We start from the raw sequence: 19,398 nt of genomic DNA on the forward strand, positions 1-19,398 counted from the left end.
CGGATGCTGCGTCCACGGTTCTCAGCGCACAGCTCAGCGAGGGGGCTCTCATCACACATCGCATATAAAATCCAAATACCGCATCACCACGCTTTAGCACCTCTTTGATTTACACGTTCAAGAAGAAGCGTAAAAAACAAACAAATACCTTTGCCTTTTTTGATACATTGGTCGGGACAGTGATCTAAAAACGATGTCTCCATCTCTAATTTTTTTCCTCTGCGGAACCTCCATCTAACCAGGCAACAACTGCACTATTTTAGGATCCATCATCTCCATCCGTAGTAAACACGCTGCTGAACACCTGGGTGATAAAGGACGACATTATAACAGCTACTGAGTGAACCCAGCCGCTCTTGTGTTTCTCCAGGATATTCCCTTTTCCCAACAAACCACGGCAATGTCCTTGGAGCATGGCCTGGTGAGTATCTGATATTTACACCAATCAGGATTTGTTTGCCATGGTAACAGTTGGCAGTTCGTTATCATTAACGTCCGCTCTCTGTCATACTGTTAAATTGTCCCTGCATACGTTTTTCTAATGCAGATCTCTTTGTCATGTATTTTGATAGCTGCCAAGCACGTAAAACTACTGCATTGAAGCCTTAATAATCTAATAGTTAGCTAATTATTCACAATTACACGTATTCTCGTCTATGAGGTGTTTTGTTGACTCTTTACCATCGCTTGTCCTTTTGATTGTGTTGGACTGAATGACTTCCCAGAATGTTCTGACATTTTCCTGCATAGAAAATATATAATGTATTCTCACTGTGTTAAAAACAACAACAACAACAAATCCACGTACATTTAGCTTATAGTTGTGTTGTTTTTGTCTAACATCTCTATGAGCGTGTGTACCTCGCATTGGTACCCACGCTGGTCACCTTGCGGAGGGGCATTGCGCTTGTTCCGGATGCGAGTGGCGCACCATCCTCTCACGAGCAGCATCTTCGCGCTATTAATTCAATTAACAAAAAAAATGTAATTCTAAAATAATTTACTCACCCTCATGTCATTCCACACCCTTAAGACTTCTTCTTGCGTAGAGTAAAAAGAGATATATTAAGCAGATTGCCCAAGCTGCTCTGTTCCATACAGTGAAACTTTTCAGGATGTGTGCGGCACACTTGATTGGGACCAGAGACAGTTTTGGTCCTCATTCATTTGTATGGAAAAGAGCAGCTTGCACAATATGCTAAATATCTCCTTTTGTGTTCCACAGAAGAACAAAGGGTCACAGCGCACCAAAAAAAACAAGAAAAGAAAGAAAATTCTGCCATCAGTTAATCACCATCATGTTGTTCCAAACCTGTAAAATATTCTTGCATGGAACACAAATAGAGATATTTAGCAGATTGTGCAAGCCACTCTTTCCCATACATTGAATCTGGATGGGGACCAAAACTGCAAAGAGCAACTTGCGCAATATGCTAAATATCTCCTTTTGTGAGTCATACGGGTTTGGAACAACATGAGCGTGAGTAAACAATGACAGAAATTTCATTTTTTGGGTGAATTTTTCCTTTAAGGCATCTCATGTCTGTTCAGATTCGGTTTGTTTTTACTCTAAAAGCTTCTTTCCTTTAGGCCTATTTTAATCTGCCTTGGTCACAATAGTCTCATAGAACTGGTGTTCATATTTGTTTTTATTTGGTAGGTGTTGAGGGAATATGTGTCTTTTTTTCCCATGGAAACTGTCATGCCTTGTTAAACAAGTCATTTCAGCTGACGTCTGAATGCGAGTGGACGGAAGTGCGGCTAAACTACTCCGCTCAGTGTGTGTGTTCAGACTCTGTCAGTGGCCTGTCTCTGTAATAAGAGTAAAGTGAGCAGCATACTGACTCATCGACCCTTGCTTGCTTTTTATTTTATTTATTTATTTATTTATTTTTATGATGCCAACCCCTCAGAGGACCTCAGATGATGCCAACCCTCAAACAACATACAGAACTACCACAATTTGCTATTCCTCTCACGAGCAGCATCTTCGCGCTATTAATTCAATTAACATCGCGAGCCGCTCACGGGACTCAAAAGAATCGCGTTTTGTTTGTAACTATTCGAGCTGTCACGCTTGTTTTTGCGTGAGGACCGGTCGCCCTCTGAAGGTGACCAGTAAAGGTCATTTTATCGTGGAAAACAGCGCGATGGGAAACACCTGACCGATGGAGCGCGGTGTGGGAACTTCACCGTCTGAGTTGCTCAAGGTGCTCTGCTTTCATTTTCCTTGTCAACCGTGCGGACTTTTTCCCCCTTCTCCTTCCTGCTGCAAGGTGTGCGAGTATGCTGGGTGTGGGACGAGGAGAGTAGAGGAGGGGTAGTTGTAGTCTCGCATGGCTCAGACAGCCCGGTGACCGTGTATGAGTCCGTAAATCTATACTCGACTCTGATTGGCCATTTACGTATGACCGTCAAAGCAGGATCCCAGTTTTGGGGGTTTACATAATTTCAGAGAGATTGAGACTGTTACACTGTGCTGTGTGGAGACTAAAGTGACGTTTCAAACATTTACCAGTGACTTGAAAAACACTAGTCACTACTGGCTGATCAATAAGTTTTTGTGTTCTTTTTTAAACAAATTGATGGCTGTAGAGCAGCATTTGATTCTCAGGCTAATTGATATACCAGGTTTCTTTGTGTTTGTGTGTTTGTCTGCTCAATTTAGGAGGGGGCCAGGCAGTGTTGTATATTGTGCCAGCCAGCAAATTGTAACATCATCAGTTTAACCAATTACAAATGACCTACAGGGGTAAAATCAATCTCCTGACACCATCCTCCTGAGGTGACAATAGACTGAGCGTAATATGAAGTATTTACAGGACAAAAATATTTTTTGGATAATTTTATGTCTGGCTTATTTGATTGGGGATCATGCTAATGAATGTTAAATTGCAAATTCTTATGTTTAATTTTATATGTAACATTATACAAGCTTTTGTACATGGAAAACTTATACTTAATGTGTAATAAAAATTATATACTTTATATATCAGTCAGGCATGAATACACACACACACACACACACATATATATATATATTCCAATGTACACCAAAACTGCAAAGAGCAACTTGCGCAATATGCTAAATATCTCCTTTTGTGAGTCATACGGGTTTGGAACAAAATGAGCGTGAGTAAACAATGACAGAAATTTCATTTTTTGGGTGAATTTTTCCTTTAAGGCATCTCATGTCTGTTCAGATTCGGTTTGTTTTTACTCTAAAAGCTTCTTTCCTTTAGGCCTATTTTAATCTGCCTTGGTCACAATAGTCTCATAGAACTGGTGTTCATATTTGTTTTTATTTGGTAGGTGTTGAGGGAATATGTGTCTTTTTTTCCCATGGAAACTGTCATGCCTTGTTAAACAAGTCATTTCAGCTGACGTCTGAATGCGAGTGGACGGAAGTGCGGCTAAACTACTTCGCTCAGTGTGTGTGTTCAGACTCTGTCAGTGGCCTGTCTCTGTAATAAGAGTAAAGTGAGCAGCATACTGACTCATCGACCCTTGCTTGCTTTTTATTTTATTTATTTATTTATTTATTTTTATGATGCCAACCCCTCAGAGGACCTCAGATGATGCCAACCCTCAAACAATTTCCTGGACTTATAAAGACTGGGATTTTAAATAGGCCTATATTTTAGTTTCACAACTCACCCTAGAAGTGTGGTATGTAGTTTTAATAGCATTTTTTTGTACTTGACATTAATTTACATTATTTTAGGGATAAGTATTAGATTTGTGAACTAATTTCAAACAGACAAATGTGGGAATATTATGTCAAATTTTAAGACAAATCAATGAGCTAAACATTTAAGCAAAAATGTTTTACAATAGTCCTCTGTCTCTGATTTACAATGTTTATCTTATATATATATATAGATATGTATAGCTATAGATTTTCTCATTGGACATTTTCAATGTCAGTTCATGCTTTGGTGTTGCCCATTAAGGCTGTTGCTTGACTCTGTTTTTGATTCCCTCATTGTGAGTAACTTTATATCTTTTAGCATAACATTTGTCTTATACAAATGTGTGTGGAAACATTACAGAAAGAGGAAAGAGTTGTTGGTGCTCCAGTTCTCTGTCCAGGTTGCCCCAGTTTGAATGCTGTTGTTGCAGCAATAAGGAAAGTTGACCTAGAAGATGTTTGGACAAAACTGCAGCCACACTCAGTCTTAAATTAGTTAAACATTATGCCAGTTAACAAAGTAATCTCCTGCATTGTTTCACAGTGCCAGATCACTGGCTCCTGGTGTCATAGACTGGTGTAGTTTTTATTTAATGGTTGAATATGGGTTAAAGTTTCTTCTAGTTTTAGGGGGTTGTGTTTGTGTGTGTGTCTGTGCCCGCGAGTGGGTGTGAGCGTGAGTACTTCTCTGTTGGTTACTTAGACACATTGCATAAGGCGCTGAACAATTTATGTAATGCTGGCCCCTCTGTCTCTCCCTTTTAACTTTAGCAGATTGGGTTGGGTCGTGGTAGTCAGGGCTGGTCTGGGCAAGGCAGGCCTGGGAAAGCTCAGTACACTATCAACAGTGTCTTACCGAATGGCACTAAGAGCACACTTGCTGAAAGGTTTGGGAAAACACGGATCAATATGAATATTCAGCATAATCTCCAGACCATCTGCCTCCTGCACACTGAACATAACTGTACGGTTAAGCAGTCTCTTGGTGAGGGAAATCTGGGGCTGCATAGATGCTAAAGTGAATGTGACTGATGCCAGCAAGTGGCCCCAAAAGATGCAAATATGCTCAAGTGCATAAAAATATAATAATAATGGAAGGTCTGATTTCATATCTGACATGTGACCAGGCCCAGGTAGAATCTGCTGCAATCTGATTTGCTGGCTTTCATGACCTAGAAGATGTTTGGACAAAACTGCAGCCACACTCAGTCTTAAATTAGTTAAACATTATTTAATTAAATATTAAAAACTGTAATTATAGTTTCAATATATATATATATATATAAATAATTTTATTTGGTTTTTTTGTAATTTCTGTCATTTTAAATGAAAAACCATAGAAAGCCAACTGTTACATTCAATGGACAAGGACTGAATATCAATATACATATGTATATACTCTATGGACATGCATATGACAATGATGCTTTCTGCAGAGTGTGTGGAGTTGCGGATACATCGTAACACATGAATGGCAGAGCTGATGCTGGGTTAGATAAAATAGACCAGGGCATGATGAAAACAAATGACCCATGGGATGGTGGTTCACGGTTACATTTCATCTCCATGAGATAAAAATGTCTCTAGCCTGTTTGCAACACATAATTAGAACAAGAATCATCCCATCCTTGTGCATTCGGTCAACATTGCACAAATGTCTGGGCCATAAGCAGGTATTTAGAATCGAAGCCGAGCAGCTTATGTTACTCCCTACCGACTCTTACGCCAATGCAGTCCATGTCTCGCTTTGAAAGCCTGAAACCAGTGTAACGAATACAGGCCACTGCAGTGAAGGTGGATGGGAGGAGGTAAAAATGGGAGCGCAAAGAACAGATGGACAAAGAGAATAAGATTGAGGATAATTGAGTACGTGTGGAGGGGATTCGAATCTTATGAACTTATAAAGAGAAAAGGTAATGTTCACTTACAGTAGCATGCACTGAGCGGTTTTGTGCCCACACGAGAAGATAAGGGAGACATAATCATAAATTAGGTCATTCAAGCAGGTTTTGTTGTTGGGGAATGCGCATAAAAAGTTATAGAAGCTAATAGAAAGCTAATATCACATCCCAGCAGTTGCAACTACAGCTAGCATGTGTTCAGACTCCATAAGTGTCATGTCAAATGAGTATGTGGATGAATGACAGTAAAAAAAAAAAAGGTACAAAGCATATTATACAACATTCACCAGTGTTCAGAGTCATGTGACCCAATGCTTTTTTTCCCCAGTGAGTTGCCTTTTCTTAATTATTAGCTTATGGCATATTCTAGAGGGAGTGTGTCTATTATGTCCTACTCCGGTAAAATCACCTTTTTCTCTCCCTCAGTATGACACAGCAACTTCATTACCGTCACTGTGTTTGATCCTGATAGTAAAGCCCTGTCAGCAGCAGCAGCATAATCTCCAGACCATCTGCCTCCTGCACACTGAACATAACTGTACGGTTAAGCAGTCTCTTGGTGAGGGAAATCTGGGGCTGCATAGATGCTAAAGTGAATGTGACTGATGCCAGCAAGTGGCCCCAAAAGATGCAAATATGCTCAAGTGCATAAAAATATAATAATAATGGAAGGTCTGATTTCATATCTGACATGTGACCAGGCCCAGGTAGAATCTGCTGCAATCTGATTTGCTGGCTTTCATGTTCAGAGGCTATACCGCATTGATGCAATGATTGTTTTTGAGGGAGAACTAATTCACTAGATTTGCAAGGTTAGTGGCATTAGTGGCCTTATATTTACCGTTTTTCTAAAAACGGTACACTAAAAAATAAAAAATAAATACTTTTATTGAGAAAGGATGCATTAAATTTGTCAAAAAATGTCAGTAAAGAAATGTATGAAGTTACAAAACATTCTTATTTCAAATAAATGCTGTACTTTTGAACTTTCAAATGTATCACATTTCTATTTCTGCTAAAATATTAAGCAGCACAACTGTTTCTACACTGATAATAATAAAAAGTGTTTTTTGAAAATCAAATTAGCATATTGTGATGATTTCTGAAGGACCATGTGACACTGAATACTGGAGTAATGACTGCCAAAAATTAAGCTTTGCCATCACTTTTTAAAATATATTGAAATAGAAAGTGTAATAATATTCATAAATCTGACATGTGACCAGGCCCAGGTAGAATCTGCTGCAATCTGATTTGCTGGCTTTCATGTTCAGAGGCTATACCGCATTGATGCAATGATTGTTTTTGAGGGAGTACTAATTCACTAGATTTGCAAGGTTAGTTAGTGGCCTTATATTTACCGTTTTTCTAAAAACGGTACACTAAAAAATAAAAAATAAATACTTTTACTGAGAAAGGACGCATTAAATTTGTCAAAAAATGTCAGTAAAAAAATGTATAAAGTTACAAAACATTCTTATTTCAAATAAATGCTGTACTTTTGAACTTTCAAATGTATCACATTTCTATTTCTGCTAAAATATTAAGCAGCACAACTGTTTCTACACTGATAATAATAAAAAGTGTTTTTTGAAAATCAAATTAGCATATTGTGATGATTTCTGAAGGACCATGTGACACTGAATACTGGAGTAATGACTGCCAAAAATTAAGCTTTGCCATCACTTTTTAAAATATATTGAAATAGAAAGTGTAATAATATTCATAAATATTATTGTATTTTTGATCAAATAAATGCAGCCTTGATGAGCATAAGAGACTTCTATCAATTTAATGATTATTAATTTTGGATGGAAAGAAATGCTTCCGTTATCTGTACAACCATTAATGGAAGAGACAATCTCACCACTATTAGCCTATCTTATTTTAATTTGATATAATCATTTTCAGATGACCCTTGGCTCTAAACACATAAAAATTGAACTGTGGTTGGTCACATTACATGGCACTCATACTGTATTTTCCCATCTAATTAGGTGGTTCTTGGCCAGATTAAGCTGCAGTGAAGACCAGACTTTTTGCTGTCCTATTTGGGTACATGAGACTAACACATTCTCAGTTTGTTGTGTTCATACTGTATATGTTACATTTTTGGATAATTTGCTTTCAGCTACAAATAAGAGCATAGTACACTAAGCTCTGTTAACACATTTTACTATGTTTAAATAAATTCCTCCGATCTTCCGCCAAAACTAATGCAGAACAGGTGAAAAATGTCCATAGATTCTGTCTGGGTATGTACGTGACACCTGATTATCTCTTGACTGTGCAGAACCTTGCTGTTGTGCATATATGCAGTGCACCAGAGAAGAAGAAAGGAGGGGGAAAGAAAGGCTGGGGTTAGTGAGTCAGCATGAGAATGATGACACCCTCTATGTCACTCCTGCACATTACCGGCCCTATCTACCTACACACATACTCACACAGCACGCTGCATACCCCAGACTCATCACCATATAAGAGACTTCTATCAATTTAATGATTATTAATTTTGGATGGAAAGAAATGCTTCCGTTATCTGTACAACCATTAATGGAAGAGACAATCTCACCACTATTATCCTATCTTTTTTTTATTTGATATAATCATTTTCAGATGACCCTTGGCTCTAAACACATACAAATTGAACTGTGGTTGGTCACATTACATGGCACTCATACTGTATAGATGGAAAAGAGAAATAGAGAAAGATGAAGTAAGAATATGGCATTAGGGCCAAAATGATAGAGATAGAGAGGAAACTCTGCTAGTGTAGAGGTGTTTGTGAGCAAGTGTGAATAAGAACCAAGTGTATATGTGTGTGTGTGTCAGGGTATAGCGAGGCCGAAGAAGCTTTGTGGGAGTCAGAGGCATCTGTAGGTTTCCATGGCAACTATGGGCCAATGCAATGGTCTGGATTGCTAGAGATACAGTATATGTTATATGCATCACCATCTGTGAGAGCACACATTCCTCATACTGTATACCACACTGTATGTCCAGGGAATTTAGTCGTGTTACACTCAAAAATGACTGACCTGTCCGTTTAGCATAATTAATATTGCGAAGACCTGTCTAATGCCTCATTAATGAGAGTAAGGGAAGTGTGTGACTCAATTAAAACACAAAAGACCTTTGAATTGAGGTGAAAATGTGCTGATACGTTTGAAAGCATTAGCTCAGAGCCGTCTGACTGAAAGCTCGCTCTGTCTCTTAAGGAATGCCCACTGTTCTCCGAGTTGCTGCCCACACAAGCACTTTGAAGACTGTAATGTGTTATTCTGTCTGTGTGTCTCTGCAGGCTTTCTCACCAATCCCATCATCCCGCATCCTTTGAATCCTAACGCATCAGCGCTGCAGATCTACACAATATCCCGCTTGGTTTTGCGCCCCCTCTTTGCTCTCGTTCTCTGTGTCCTGATGGATTGGAAGCGGCCCGATCCCTCGTTCTGTTGACCCTCGGGGTGAGGGGGTTGAGTGGAGAGGACAGGATTTCTCCAAATACACTAGAAGTGTCCTGCCGTTGTTGTCCCGATTTCCTCTGATGGAGAGTTAGAAGAACTCCGGGGAGGGAGAGGAGTGGAGGAGCAAACTCAAAACCAAAAAACTCAAGCCAAGAATCATCACTAATACTGACCTTGTGTTGCTGAAACCTCCTGGACGAGAAGAAGTCATTTAGATCAAACTTCGTGGACCCAACACCCTAAGATTCAAGATGTCCACCACAGCGACCATGGGTGAGATGGCGAATAGCGCAGTGGAGTTTTACCCCAAGCGGGGTGGAGGAGGTGCAGAAGCCAACCATGCTGGAGACTTTGGGGTGACGTTGGAGGAGCTCCGGTCCCTGATGGAGCTGAGAGGAGCCGAGGCCTTGCAGAAAATTCAGGACAGCTTTGGAGATGTAGAAAGCCTATGCCAGAGACTCAAGTCTTCCACCAGTGATGGTGAGAGAAATGTTTTGCTTTGCTGTCTTGATTTCTTGACATGTCATCTCATACATCTCATTTAGACCCTACACTCTTAAAAATAAGGTTCCAAAAGGGGGTTTCACAGCAAGGCCAAAGAAGAACCAATTTTGGCTCCCCAAAGAACCTTTCAGTGAATAGTTCTTCAAAGAACCATTTTTCTTAGTGTAAAGTACATAAAAAAAAATAAAAACCTTTTCCACTATAAAGGACCTTTTGTGCAATGGAAAGGTTAAGTGAATGTTAAAGGATCTTCATGGAACCATAGATGCTAATAAATACACTTTATTTTTTAAGAGTGTAGCACATTGTTCCTCATCACTGATGTGGCGTCATCAGATGTAGCATATTTCACTTTGAGCTGGTTAAAGACGCCTTTAAACCCCAAATATTTCCCTTTCTTTCCTCCTTTCTCTTTATTTCTCTCTCACCTCTTCACACTACTTGTCCACCACCTCTTTCTCTGTCTCACTCGGCAAACTTCCCACTCTGAGTGCACGCGTCGTGTTGGGTTGCTAGGCAACGGTGCTGTCGGCAGTGAGGTGGGTGTAGAGAGAGGGGTTAGTGGGTAAACAGAGTTGGAGAGACTCACTCACTAGAGTCAGTGACTCGAAAGGTCCCCACAGTGATCACAATTCTTGGCATATCCATCCATCCTATTCTGACTCGTAATTGAATGAGTTGCTGTGATGTTTTATACACCATGATGACTGTAGATGAGAATTTAGATAACGGTGGAGATAATGCTCAGTCATGAGAAACAGATAAACTCAAAACTCAAATTGGATTGTACTGATTGTGAGTATTTATAGATTTATGACAAAGCTTATAGTTCTTATGAATCTTTTGTTTTGCCGATATGATAAGCTCATAATTATTTTCATGTTACAGACGTTTTTTAAAATCTTTTTATTTAGCCTTTTTTTGTCTAAATTAAAAATAATAAACTAATATTTAAAATTATTCAGTAGTACAAGATATATTTTGGCATCACAACATTATAATGTACAATATGAAAAATGAGATTTGCTAAAGATTACATTTAACAGTGTTATTAAATTATTAGTGTTAAGATTATAAAATTTCTTTTAAGTGAGTGTTCGATGATGGCTAAATTTCTCTAAACGTAAAAAATAGGGTAAATGAGCATGAACAATTAATTATCCAATACCTCAAAAAAGTCAGTATGGGACAGACATATTGTGTATTCCTATTAGTATCCGCATGAACATGTTGTATGTAATATTGTATGAAAAATTGTTTTAGGCATTATGGTTTCTTTTATTTTTAAAGAATAAGAATTAACATCAGGAAATTTAATTGCTCAGAGGGTGATTTTTCATAGCTCATTGTAGTATTATTTTTGTCTCAGCTGTTTCTCCTTAGATTCCTTAGGAGAAATGCTAAATGTTGACATATAGTAGAAGTAGAACTGGGAAAATTAATGTACAGTGGATAGTTAAGATAATTTGGTCTTGGAAAAACTGATGAGAAATCTTTGAGTTCAGTCTGAAATCTCTGACTTTTATTATTTTGGCTATTATTTAGACATTTATTATTTTAGTTTATTTGTTTTGATGTTGTTTAGATCTCTTCTGAAGCACTTCTTAGATAGATGTGAGATTACTAAGCAAATGTTTTCATTTGCTCTTTATTTAATCTCACTGGTGTCTAGGAGAAACATCTGAGATATTACAGAGGTTTCATGTGTGACTTTTTTTTCCCTGCAGGATGTCAGTGAAGCGTGAATGCCTACAGTGCAGTTTTTGCTCAGTGGTTGTAGTACTGCAACCTGCTGTTGTGTAATGAGTGCCTCACCCCTCCCACCACTTTAAGGCCACAAACATATTCTTTGAATGTATACAAACATTGACCTAAATGTTTAGCCAACGCACTGAAACCCGTTGATCACACATGCATACCTAAAAATTAATATCGCACTAGGAAACCTCAAGGAGGCGATAGAGTTACCTTTAAATATGTCTCCTTAAACTGGATGTTATTTTTCAGGTTTCAGCACCTGTAGCTATAAACATATTGACATGCTTAGTTTGATTCTCTTCAAATTGCTGCTTTGACCTGAAGGAGAAAGTGGACAATAAAAGAAGACAGTTAGGATAATGCTCATTATAGCATCCCTTGTGGCCACACTGAGAATGCAATGCATAGTTGTGCTGTGTTATGAATGGACTCTATGCATGCCGACTGCTTACATATTTCCCCTAAAATCTAAGTGCTACATGCACTTCCAGCAGTGATTCTCATTCTTTTTTATGCCAAGGCCCTCTTCACAATGTCCACAACAATAATCAAAGACCCCAAAAAGGTTTCCCTGTTTCTTTCTAATATTTTTTTTTGTTCTACCCAACAAAATATTTTATAGCTTGGCATAATTGGAAAAAGAAACATAAAAGTAAAACATCCCTTAAAATATTTCCAGAACCGATTGGTAGACCATCGTTTGGTAGCAGATTAGAAGTGTAAAACATATTACAACATGCCCAATTTTGATTTGCTCTTTTTTTTTTTTTTTTTCTGGTAATAATCAAATTCCCCCCATCAGTTCCATTAAGCAGGAACCCATCTTTCTGTGTGAGTCTTGAAGAGAGTCTTGATCTTCATCCTAATGAAGAGAGAGCAGAAATTAAAAAGTGGAATCAAATATTTAATAGGCCTATTACTTAATACATCTCCTCAAACTGGAAAGTTTTTATTTTTTATTTTATTAATTTTTTTATTCAGAAAGTTCAGAATGAAAAAAGTGCAAGGATCTATTATTTGATTCACAAAAGGGATAGTTCACTCAAAAATTTATATTCTGTCATGTTACTCACCCTCATGTCATTCCAAACCCATAAGTCTTTTGTTCATCTTCGAAAGACAAATGAAAATATTTTAAATGACACCTTTCTGTCTCTCCATTGAAGGTTGGTTACACCAAAAATTCAGTTCAAAAAGTTCATAAAAGCATTGTAAACATAATCCATATGAATCGAGAAATGCGATTGCTTTATATGATGAACAGATTTACATAGAGCATGAACATAAAGCACATCAAATATGTAAATAAGAGTCTAAATTAAATATTTTAATCATATAACACAATCATGTCTTTTCGCAAGACTTCGATTAAAGCATTTGATTCATATCTATTTCTTTTAAAGGGTTCATTTGATGTTGCTAAAAAGAACATTATTTTGTGTATTTGGTGTAATTAAATGTGTTTATGCAGTTTAAGGTTCAAAAAACACATTATTTTCCACATACTATACATTATTGTTTCTCCTCTATGCCCCGCCTTTCTGAAACGCGTCGATTTTTACAAAGCTCATCGGTCTGAAAAGCGAGGTGTGCTCTGATTGGCTCAGTGGAGGGACAGAAATCTCTCAGGTTTAATTAAAAATATCTTAATTTGTTATTTGAAGATGCGCGAATGTCTCATGGGTTTGGAATGACATGAGGGTGAATAAATGATAAAAAAAGAAGTAATTTGTGGTTGTTAGAATATCAGATGTTGCCTGCTATGTAAAACCACTTTCAGGAGATAAACCGGTCCGTGTACTTTTGCGTCCATTAATTATTTTTTTTGTTGTTTTGTTTTTTAACCAGGATGAAAAAAATGAAAAAAGAATGGTTGTTATATTTTTAAGTGCCATGTTGAAAAGCAAAATTGGAATTAGAACAGACTTTTTGAACCTTTAATAAACATTTTCAAAATACACAAATTAATATAGAAAAATGTCGAATTTACAAGTTTTCTTTGGCCAAATTAGAAGTAATGCTTTTCACGCACGTTCAGTTGAGAACTAGAGTCGTCTCTGAAACAATGCAGAGACCTAATACATTAGGCCTAATTTAAAATATTATTTTAAAATAGAAATATATAAAATTATAATTTCTCCTACTTCTCCAGATACAGGCAGGCCCAGTTCCAGAATTAAATCACTGAGACTTCTGAAATTAGTGAGGGTGCTCTAGACTTAATATACATCTATTTTGACACATTTTTGCCCTGTCCATTGTTAAGGTTATCACTATCATTGCAATGATAGTGACATCCGCATATAAATGCCGCATTTATATGTGGATGTCACTTCTGAAACTTTGCGGTGTGTAAGCGGTCACTGTTCCTCTTAGCATCATGAAAAAACGCATTTTCTGTATTTCATTTCTGGCTTAAAAAGTGAAAAATGAATGGACGCAAAAGTACACGGACCTAAACCTGAAATGAACTAAAAGGTTTCGAAACCTCCACACCTCCACTGATGTCATGGTTGAGAAGACGTGAAGGCTTTCAGACTATATGTATGGAGATAGCTAACAGCTGTTATCAGGGACTACTCTGTTGACAGGTGATAACAAAACCTGATGCTAATAGTCATACAATAAGTGGAGTTTGCCTCTAAGTGCATGTTGAAGCAGAACTAATCCTGTTACATGGCCATGACAAAGCAGAGACAATAGAAGAGGAGAGGAAACCAGAGGGGGCGGAGATGAAGTGATGCTGAATAAGGCTGACACTGTGAAGATGAGGCCCTGAAAATGGAAGTCCATTAGTGTCTCTCCCTCCTCTCCAGCAATGCGTTTCAGCCGAGCTTCGGAGTGCAGACCATAGATCCACAGATCTCAGCCTGCTGCTATAAACACTATTTTCAGTGCAGGGCGTGGACATATCAATCTATCAGCCTGAACATACACAGATACCTGTTCTGCTGCAGCAGGACATGAAGATCCGAGAGCATTTGGGGTGGAGGGTGGAAAGAGAATGAAAAAGAGAAAGAGAGAGAGAGGTTAGGAAGGAACGGAAGGAGAGAGAAGGAATTCTGGAACAGCTTGCCGCATTGTCAAGGACACACCAAGGGGAGATGGCAAGAGAGAGAGAGAGTGAGCGGGGTGGGGGAGAAGGAGGTGGGATGTTTGAAAAGCAAGAGATTCTTTAAAGCGAATGGATGGCTACTCAGCAGTTTTTCTTAAAGGGACAGTTCATCCATACAGTAAATGGAAATCTGGTCTTCATTTACTCCGCCTCCTGTTGTTCCAAACCTGTATAACTTACATACATTTACAAACCTGTATAACAAACAACTTTCTTCTGTTGAACACAAAAGGAGAAGTTTTGAAGACGTGCTGGTTGCTCTTTTCCATACAGATATAATATCTAGAGATTGGAACTTTAAAACTTAAAAATACAGAACAAAAGTAACATAAAAGTGGTTCATATGATGTCTGCTGTACAATATTCCAAGTGTTCTGAAATCATACAATAGCTTTGAGAGGAACAGACCAAAATTTTTATTCATTGTTAATCCCATCTAGCGACTATAAACAAATCATTCAGATTTATTTTGTGAACTGGATCAGTCGGAATCATTTGGATCATTCAATTTACTAAAAAGATCTGACTCAGGAAAACAGTTCCTTCACAAATCAGACATAGCTGTTTCTCTCAAATTTGCCAAGGAGATCTAAGAGAGATTTTCAGTGAATAATCACTTAAATTTCATTTTTTTTCTCTCTAAGGACCTGTTTACTGCTGCACCCAGTTAGTGAGTGAACTAGGTCAGTCTGATTCATGAACAAATCAGTCCAATCGATTTTGTGAACCGGATCATTTGGATCTCTTAGACTGATTTTGTGAACCAGATTAACCAATTCATTAGCAAATCGTTTGGATGGGTTTTGTGAACCAATCAACCAATTCACTGAAAAGATCTGATAAAAAAAAAGATCCTTTCACAAATCAGACAGACATAGCAGCTTTTCTCACAAATGTGCCAAGAAGAGCTAGGAGTATTTTCAATGAATAATTGAAAATCATATGACTTCAAAAGACTTGGAAAACAGTGCACGTTAGATCACTTTATGATACTTTTATGGTTCTTTTTTGTCTTTGTTGAAGCTTGAAAGGTCCCCATTAATTTTACTTTCATGAAAGTTAAAAATGTCTACATTTCTCAAGGAGGTCATTAGATAACGTACTAACAATGAGCAATATATTTCTTAAAGCATTTATGAATCTTTGTTAAAGTTAGCTAATAAAAATACAGTCGCATCAAAGTGCATTAACTAATGTTAACATACAACGTCTGAAAATGAATCAGTGAATGTTGAAATTAACATTAACTCAGAATAATAAATTCTGTAGAAGAATTGTTCAATGTTAACTAATGTGGTTAATGTTAATAAATGGAACCTTGTTGCAAAGTGTTATTTTTAGGTGCACTGTCCCTCTTCAGATAGCATGAGTTTGTCATCTTCATTCATCTTCTGTCCTTCCTGACTCTCTCTCTCTGTCTTTCATTCATTTGTCCACTTCTCATCTAGAGTGTTGTATAATCATGCATTCAGTAATGGAAATAGCAAGGTTTAGTGCTGAGTGCTGGTATGGAGAGACTGTGATCAGTGCATAACCCTCAGGAGCTCTTGCCTACAGTCGGCCTACTGCTCTTACTCAGTGGCGGTATACATACCAGCCCATACATTCCTCCTTTGTCCACTTAAAGTATTTTCTGGTTGGATTGTCCTGTCCTTATCCGTCCCTGAAGCATGTTCACCGCACACTCATAGGCTGACGTCAATAGTGCCTCATTCAGCTGAGCTGTAATGCTGGGTTTCACTCCGGGTGACTCTACTGACTTCAACACTGACTGAAAGCATCATGAATTTTCTCTCAGGCTCGAAAAGACTCACTGTCTGCAAAAACAGCTTCCACAACAGACCAATCAAAAATCTATTATAAGGCTCACGTGGACCTCACCGAATCAATGACATCATCTGTAGCTGGGCGAAAAGGTGCCCGAAGACAGGAAGTTGAAGAGCAACACGATTTGTGTTTGATGTCTTCATCTCCATGGAAACTGCACAAATCTATGAAAGAGTGAAAGAGAGAGTAAGAGAAAGACTGAAAGACATAGATGGCTGGGGAAAGGGGAAGGGGGCACTGGCACATTAAACGCAATGCAACTCATGTCTTCATATCCATTTCTCTTCATCCTTCCTGTCTTCTCTCGGCCCCTCATTCTATATAGGAGCCCTTTGAAATGAGCAGAAACATGTGATTAATTATTTACATCAGAAATTCAATATATGTGGCTCAGTCTGCATCGTTTCTTACTTTGGAACAATCTGCTTTAACAAATCGATACGTTCTAATACATTACACTTGCGTCATTATGGTCAGTTGGTTATGTTTTATTGTATTGTACACATGCAATATATTGTGTTATTCGTCTTGTCTTTGTGACCCTTATTTGAATCTTTGAGATTGTAAGATGGCTAAATGTGTTGTTTAAATGTGTGGTGAATGTGATAATAGGAAAGGTAAGCAGTGCATATGCTATTTAAAGGTGTCAGTTAGCTCCATGGTGTATTTAAAGCTAGTGTGTTTGTGTGTGTGCTTTTGTGTGAAATGGTATTGGAGTTGTTCACTGTAGGAACTCTTTATTCATATCGTTTTTTCAAGCTGTAAGGATTGGATTGGTCCAAAGTGCACTGATGAAAGACTACAAACGAAGAAGAAGAAGAAGAAGAAACAACTACCATGATTCTCTGTCATACAGATTTTTTTTTTTTCAAAAAGGCGCCAATATTCAATTCTGACTTCACTAGTTCAGTTTATTATTTGCATAACTGTAACCTTGAACTGTTGTGCAATGTTCACCTTATCATTAAGCTGCATCTTTCCCCACTACATATGTTTGTGTGTTCAGCGACCACTGGCCTGTAAGATGATAGTTAACATGTTGACTTTTCTGTTGCAATTTTTCTGAAACCTTCAAATTTTGAAACCTGTCCTGTAGCTCAAACTGTAGAGCATGATGCTAGCAGCACCAAGGTCATGGGTTTAATTCCCTGGGAAAGCAAGAACTGATAAAATGTGTACCGTGAATGCAATGTAAGTCACTTCGGATAAAAGTGTTTACCAAATGCCTAAATTGAAATGCAAAGCACCCTTAGATTTCACGATGGAAACCTAGGTGTCAAATCCATATTGAGGAAAGGGAACAACATGGATATCCATAAATGCATTCCACTAAATAGGAATTCAGAGAGCTACTTATTCAAACATTAGTGAGCTTTAATTTGTAGCAAGCTTATTTTCAGTCTTTCTGAACACAATATCCCTCTCCAACAATATTCGAAGGCCCCTCTCTAACTATAGGCTAAAACATTTCCAGTATTAATGCTGTAATTATGGCAAAGCTGATTATTTTCAAACTTTTTATTAACAGAAAATGAGAGCGTTGATATATTAAATGAATGACACAATTTATTTTGTGATTCTAGAAGTTTCAAGAAATGTATAACGTATAAAGCAATAATTAGTGATGTTTAGTTATTATTTATCACTTATTGTTACAGTTCTCATAAAATTGTGTAGTGTATGACATGCACAGACTCATTCTATAAATGTCTTCATTAAAATTTCAATGTTGACATTCTGATTCAAATATCCTCTTGCTTTTTTAACAAATCACACCCTGACTGTTATTTGGGAGATATCAAGGATTTATCAATAAAACTTTATAGTACCCTTGTCAAGACTCTAGTTTGGCCAAAAATGCTTCTTGCCAAAACACATTGAAGCTAAAGACCATTAAAATCCAAATTGCGTCAAGAGCCAGTCTGCAGATAGCAAACACAAGCATCTCATTCTTAATGACTGTTTAAAAAAATAATGTGTCCTGCATTGGGTGAAGCCACATGTACAGGATGATTCAAACTTAACAGGAAAGTCCCGGGCTCTGAAATGAGAAACGCACACTAGGTTCCTTAATGGTATATCCTACTCATTGCCCTGGGGGTGAGGGTGCTCACGTATTACAAAATTGTGATGACCTCTGTTTGACTCTTCTTCTTTTCCTTACAGGTTTGTCTGATAACCCGACAGATCTGGAGAAGCGCAGACAGGCATTTGGACAAAACTTCATACCCCCTAAAAAACCCAAGACCTTCCTTCAGCTGGTGTGGGAGGCATTACAAGACGTCACCCTCATCATCCTGGAGATTGCAGCCATCATCTCCCTCTGCCTGTCCTTCTATCAGCCACCCGGACACGAGAGCGAGGGTGAGAGAGAGAGGGAAGCTAGGCAGGGATGTTAGAGGGATGAGGTATGTAGAGGAAGGGAGTTAAAGGGATGGTGTGGGTTGAGGGAGGAGGGAATGACGGATAGAGAGTGGGAGGGAAGAGAGAGAGAACTGAATCAAGGGAGTGTGGGAGGTGAGAATGAAGGTGAGAATGAAGGTGAGAAAAGAGGATGTCAAGCAGGAATGCAGAGAAAGAGAAAACGAGTTTAGGGGTGCTCGGGAAAAATAAACAGTAAAACGTATCTTTGTGGCAAAGAACTCTCAAAGTTTTATACAATCGCACATTGCGTGCTGCATAAGGCAAGGCAAGGCAAGGCAAGTTTATTTATATAGCACATTTCATACACAATGGTAATTCAAAGTGCTTTACATAAAAGGAAGTAAAATAATCATAAAAAATAATCACAACAATAAAACAAGGAATTCAAAATGATTTAAAAATTGATTTAAAATACATTTAAAACAGTTAAAAATAGAAAATGATTATACATAAAATACAAAACGAAACATCTAATTCTTGCAATGTTTTTTAGATGATAGTATGCTGATTTAGTGACTGCTTTGATATGACTACTGAAACTGAGGTCTGTCTCCAGAATCACACCAAGATTCTTGACTTGATTTTTAGGTGTTTGACCCCTAGAGTCAAGGTATGCATTCACCTTGAGAACTTCATCTTTGTTTCAAAATGCAATGACTTCAGTTTTCTCCTTGTTTAACTGAAGAAAATTTTGGCACATCCAACTGTTAATTT

General features: G+C 37.9%; 1 protein-coding gene across 1 annotated transcript in view; it reads left to right on the forward strand.

Moving 5' to 3' along the window:
- Window positions 1–21: 21 nt before the first annotated feature.
- Window positions 22–19,398, forward strand: part of LOC107712727 (plasma membrane calcium-transporting ATPase 3-like) — a 49,666-nt gene continuing 30,289 nt past the window's right edge. The window contains exons 1-3 of the mRNA XM_016518058.1: window positions 22–421; window positions 8,894–9,536; window positions 18,427–18,624. Coding sequence (XP_016373544.1) covers window positions 9,308–9,536; window positions 18,427–18,624 — 427 coding nt within the window. The 5' untranslated portion in view covers window positions 22–421; window positions 8,894–9,307. The remainder of the gene's footprint in view (window positions 422–8,893; window positions 9,537–18,426; window positions 18,625–19,398) is intronic.

The sequence above is a fragment of the Sinocyclocheilus rhinocerous genome, unplaced genomic scaffold (assembly GCF_001515625.1).
Source record: "Sinocyclocheilus rhinocerous isolate Xijiao unplaced genomic scaffold, SAMN03320098_v1.1 scaffold418, whole genome shotgun sequence".
In the NCBI taxonomy this organism is placed as follows: domain Eukaryota; kingdom Metazoa; phylum Chordata; class Actinopteri; order Cypriniformes; family Cyprinidae; genus Sinocyclocheilus; species Sinocyclocheilus rhinocerous.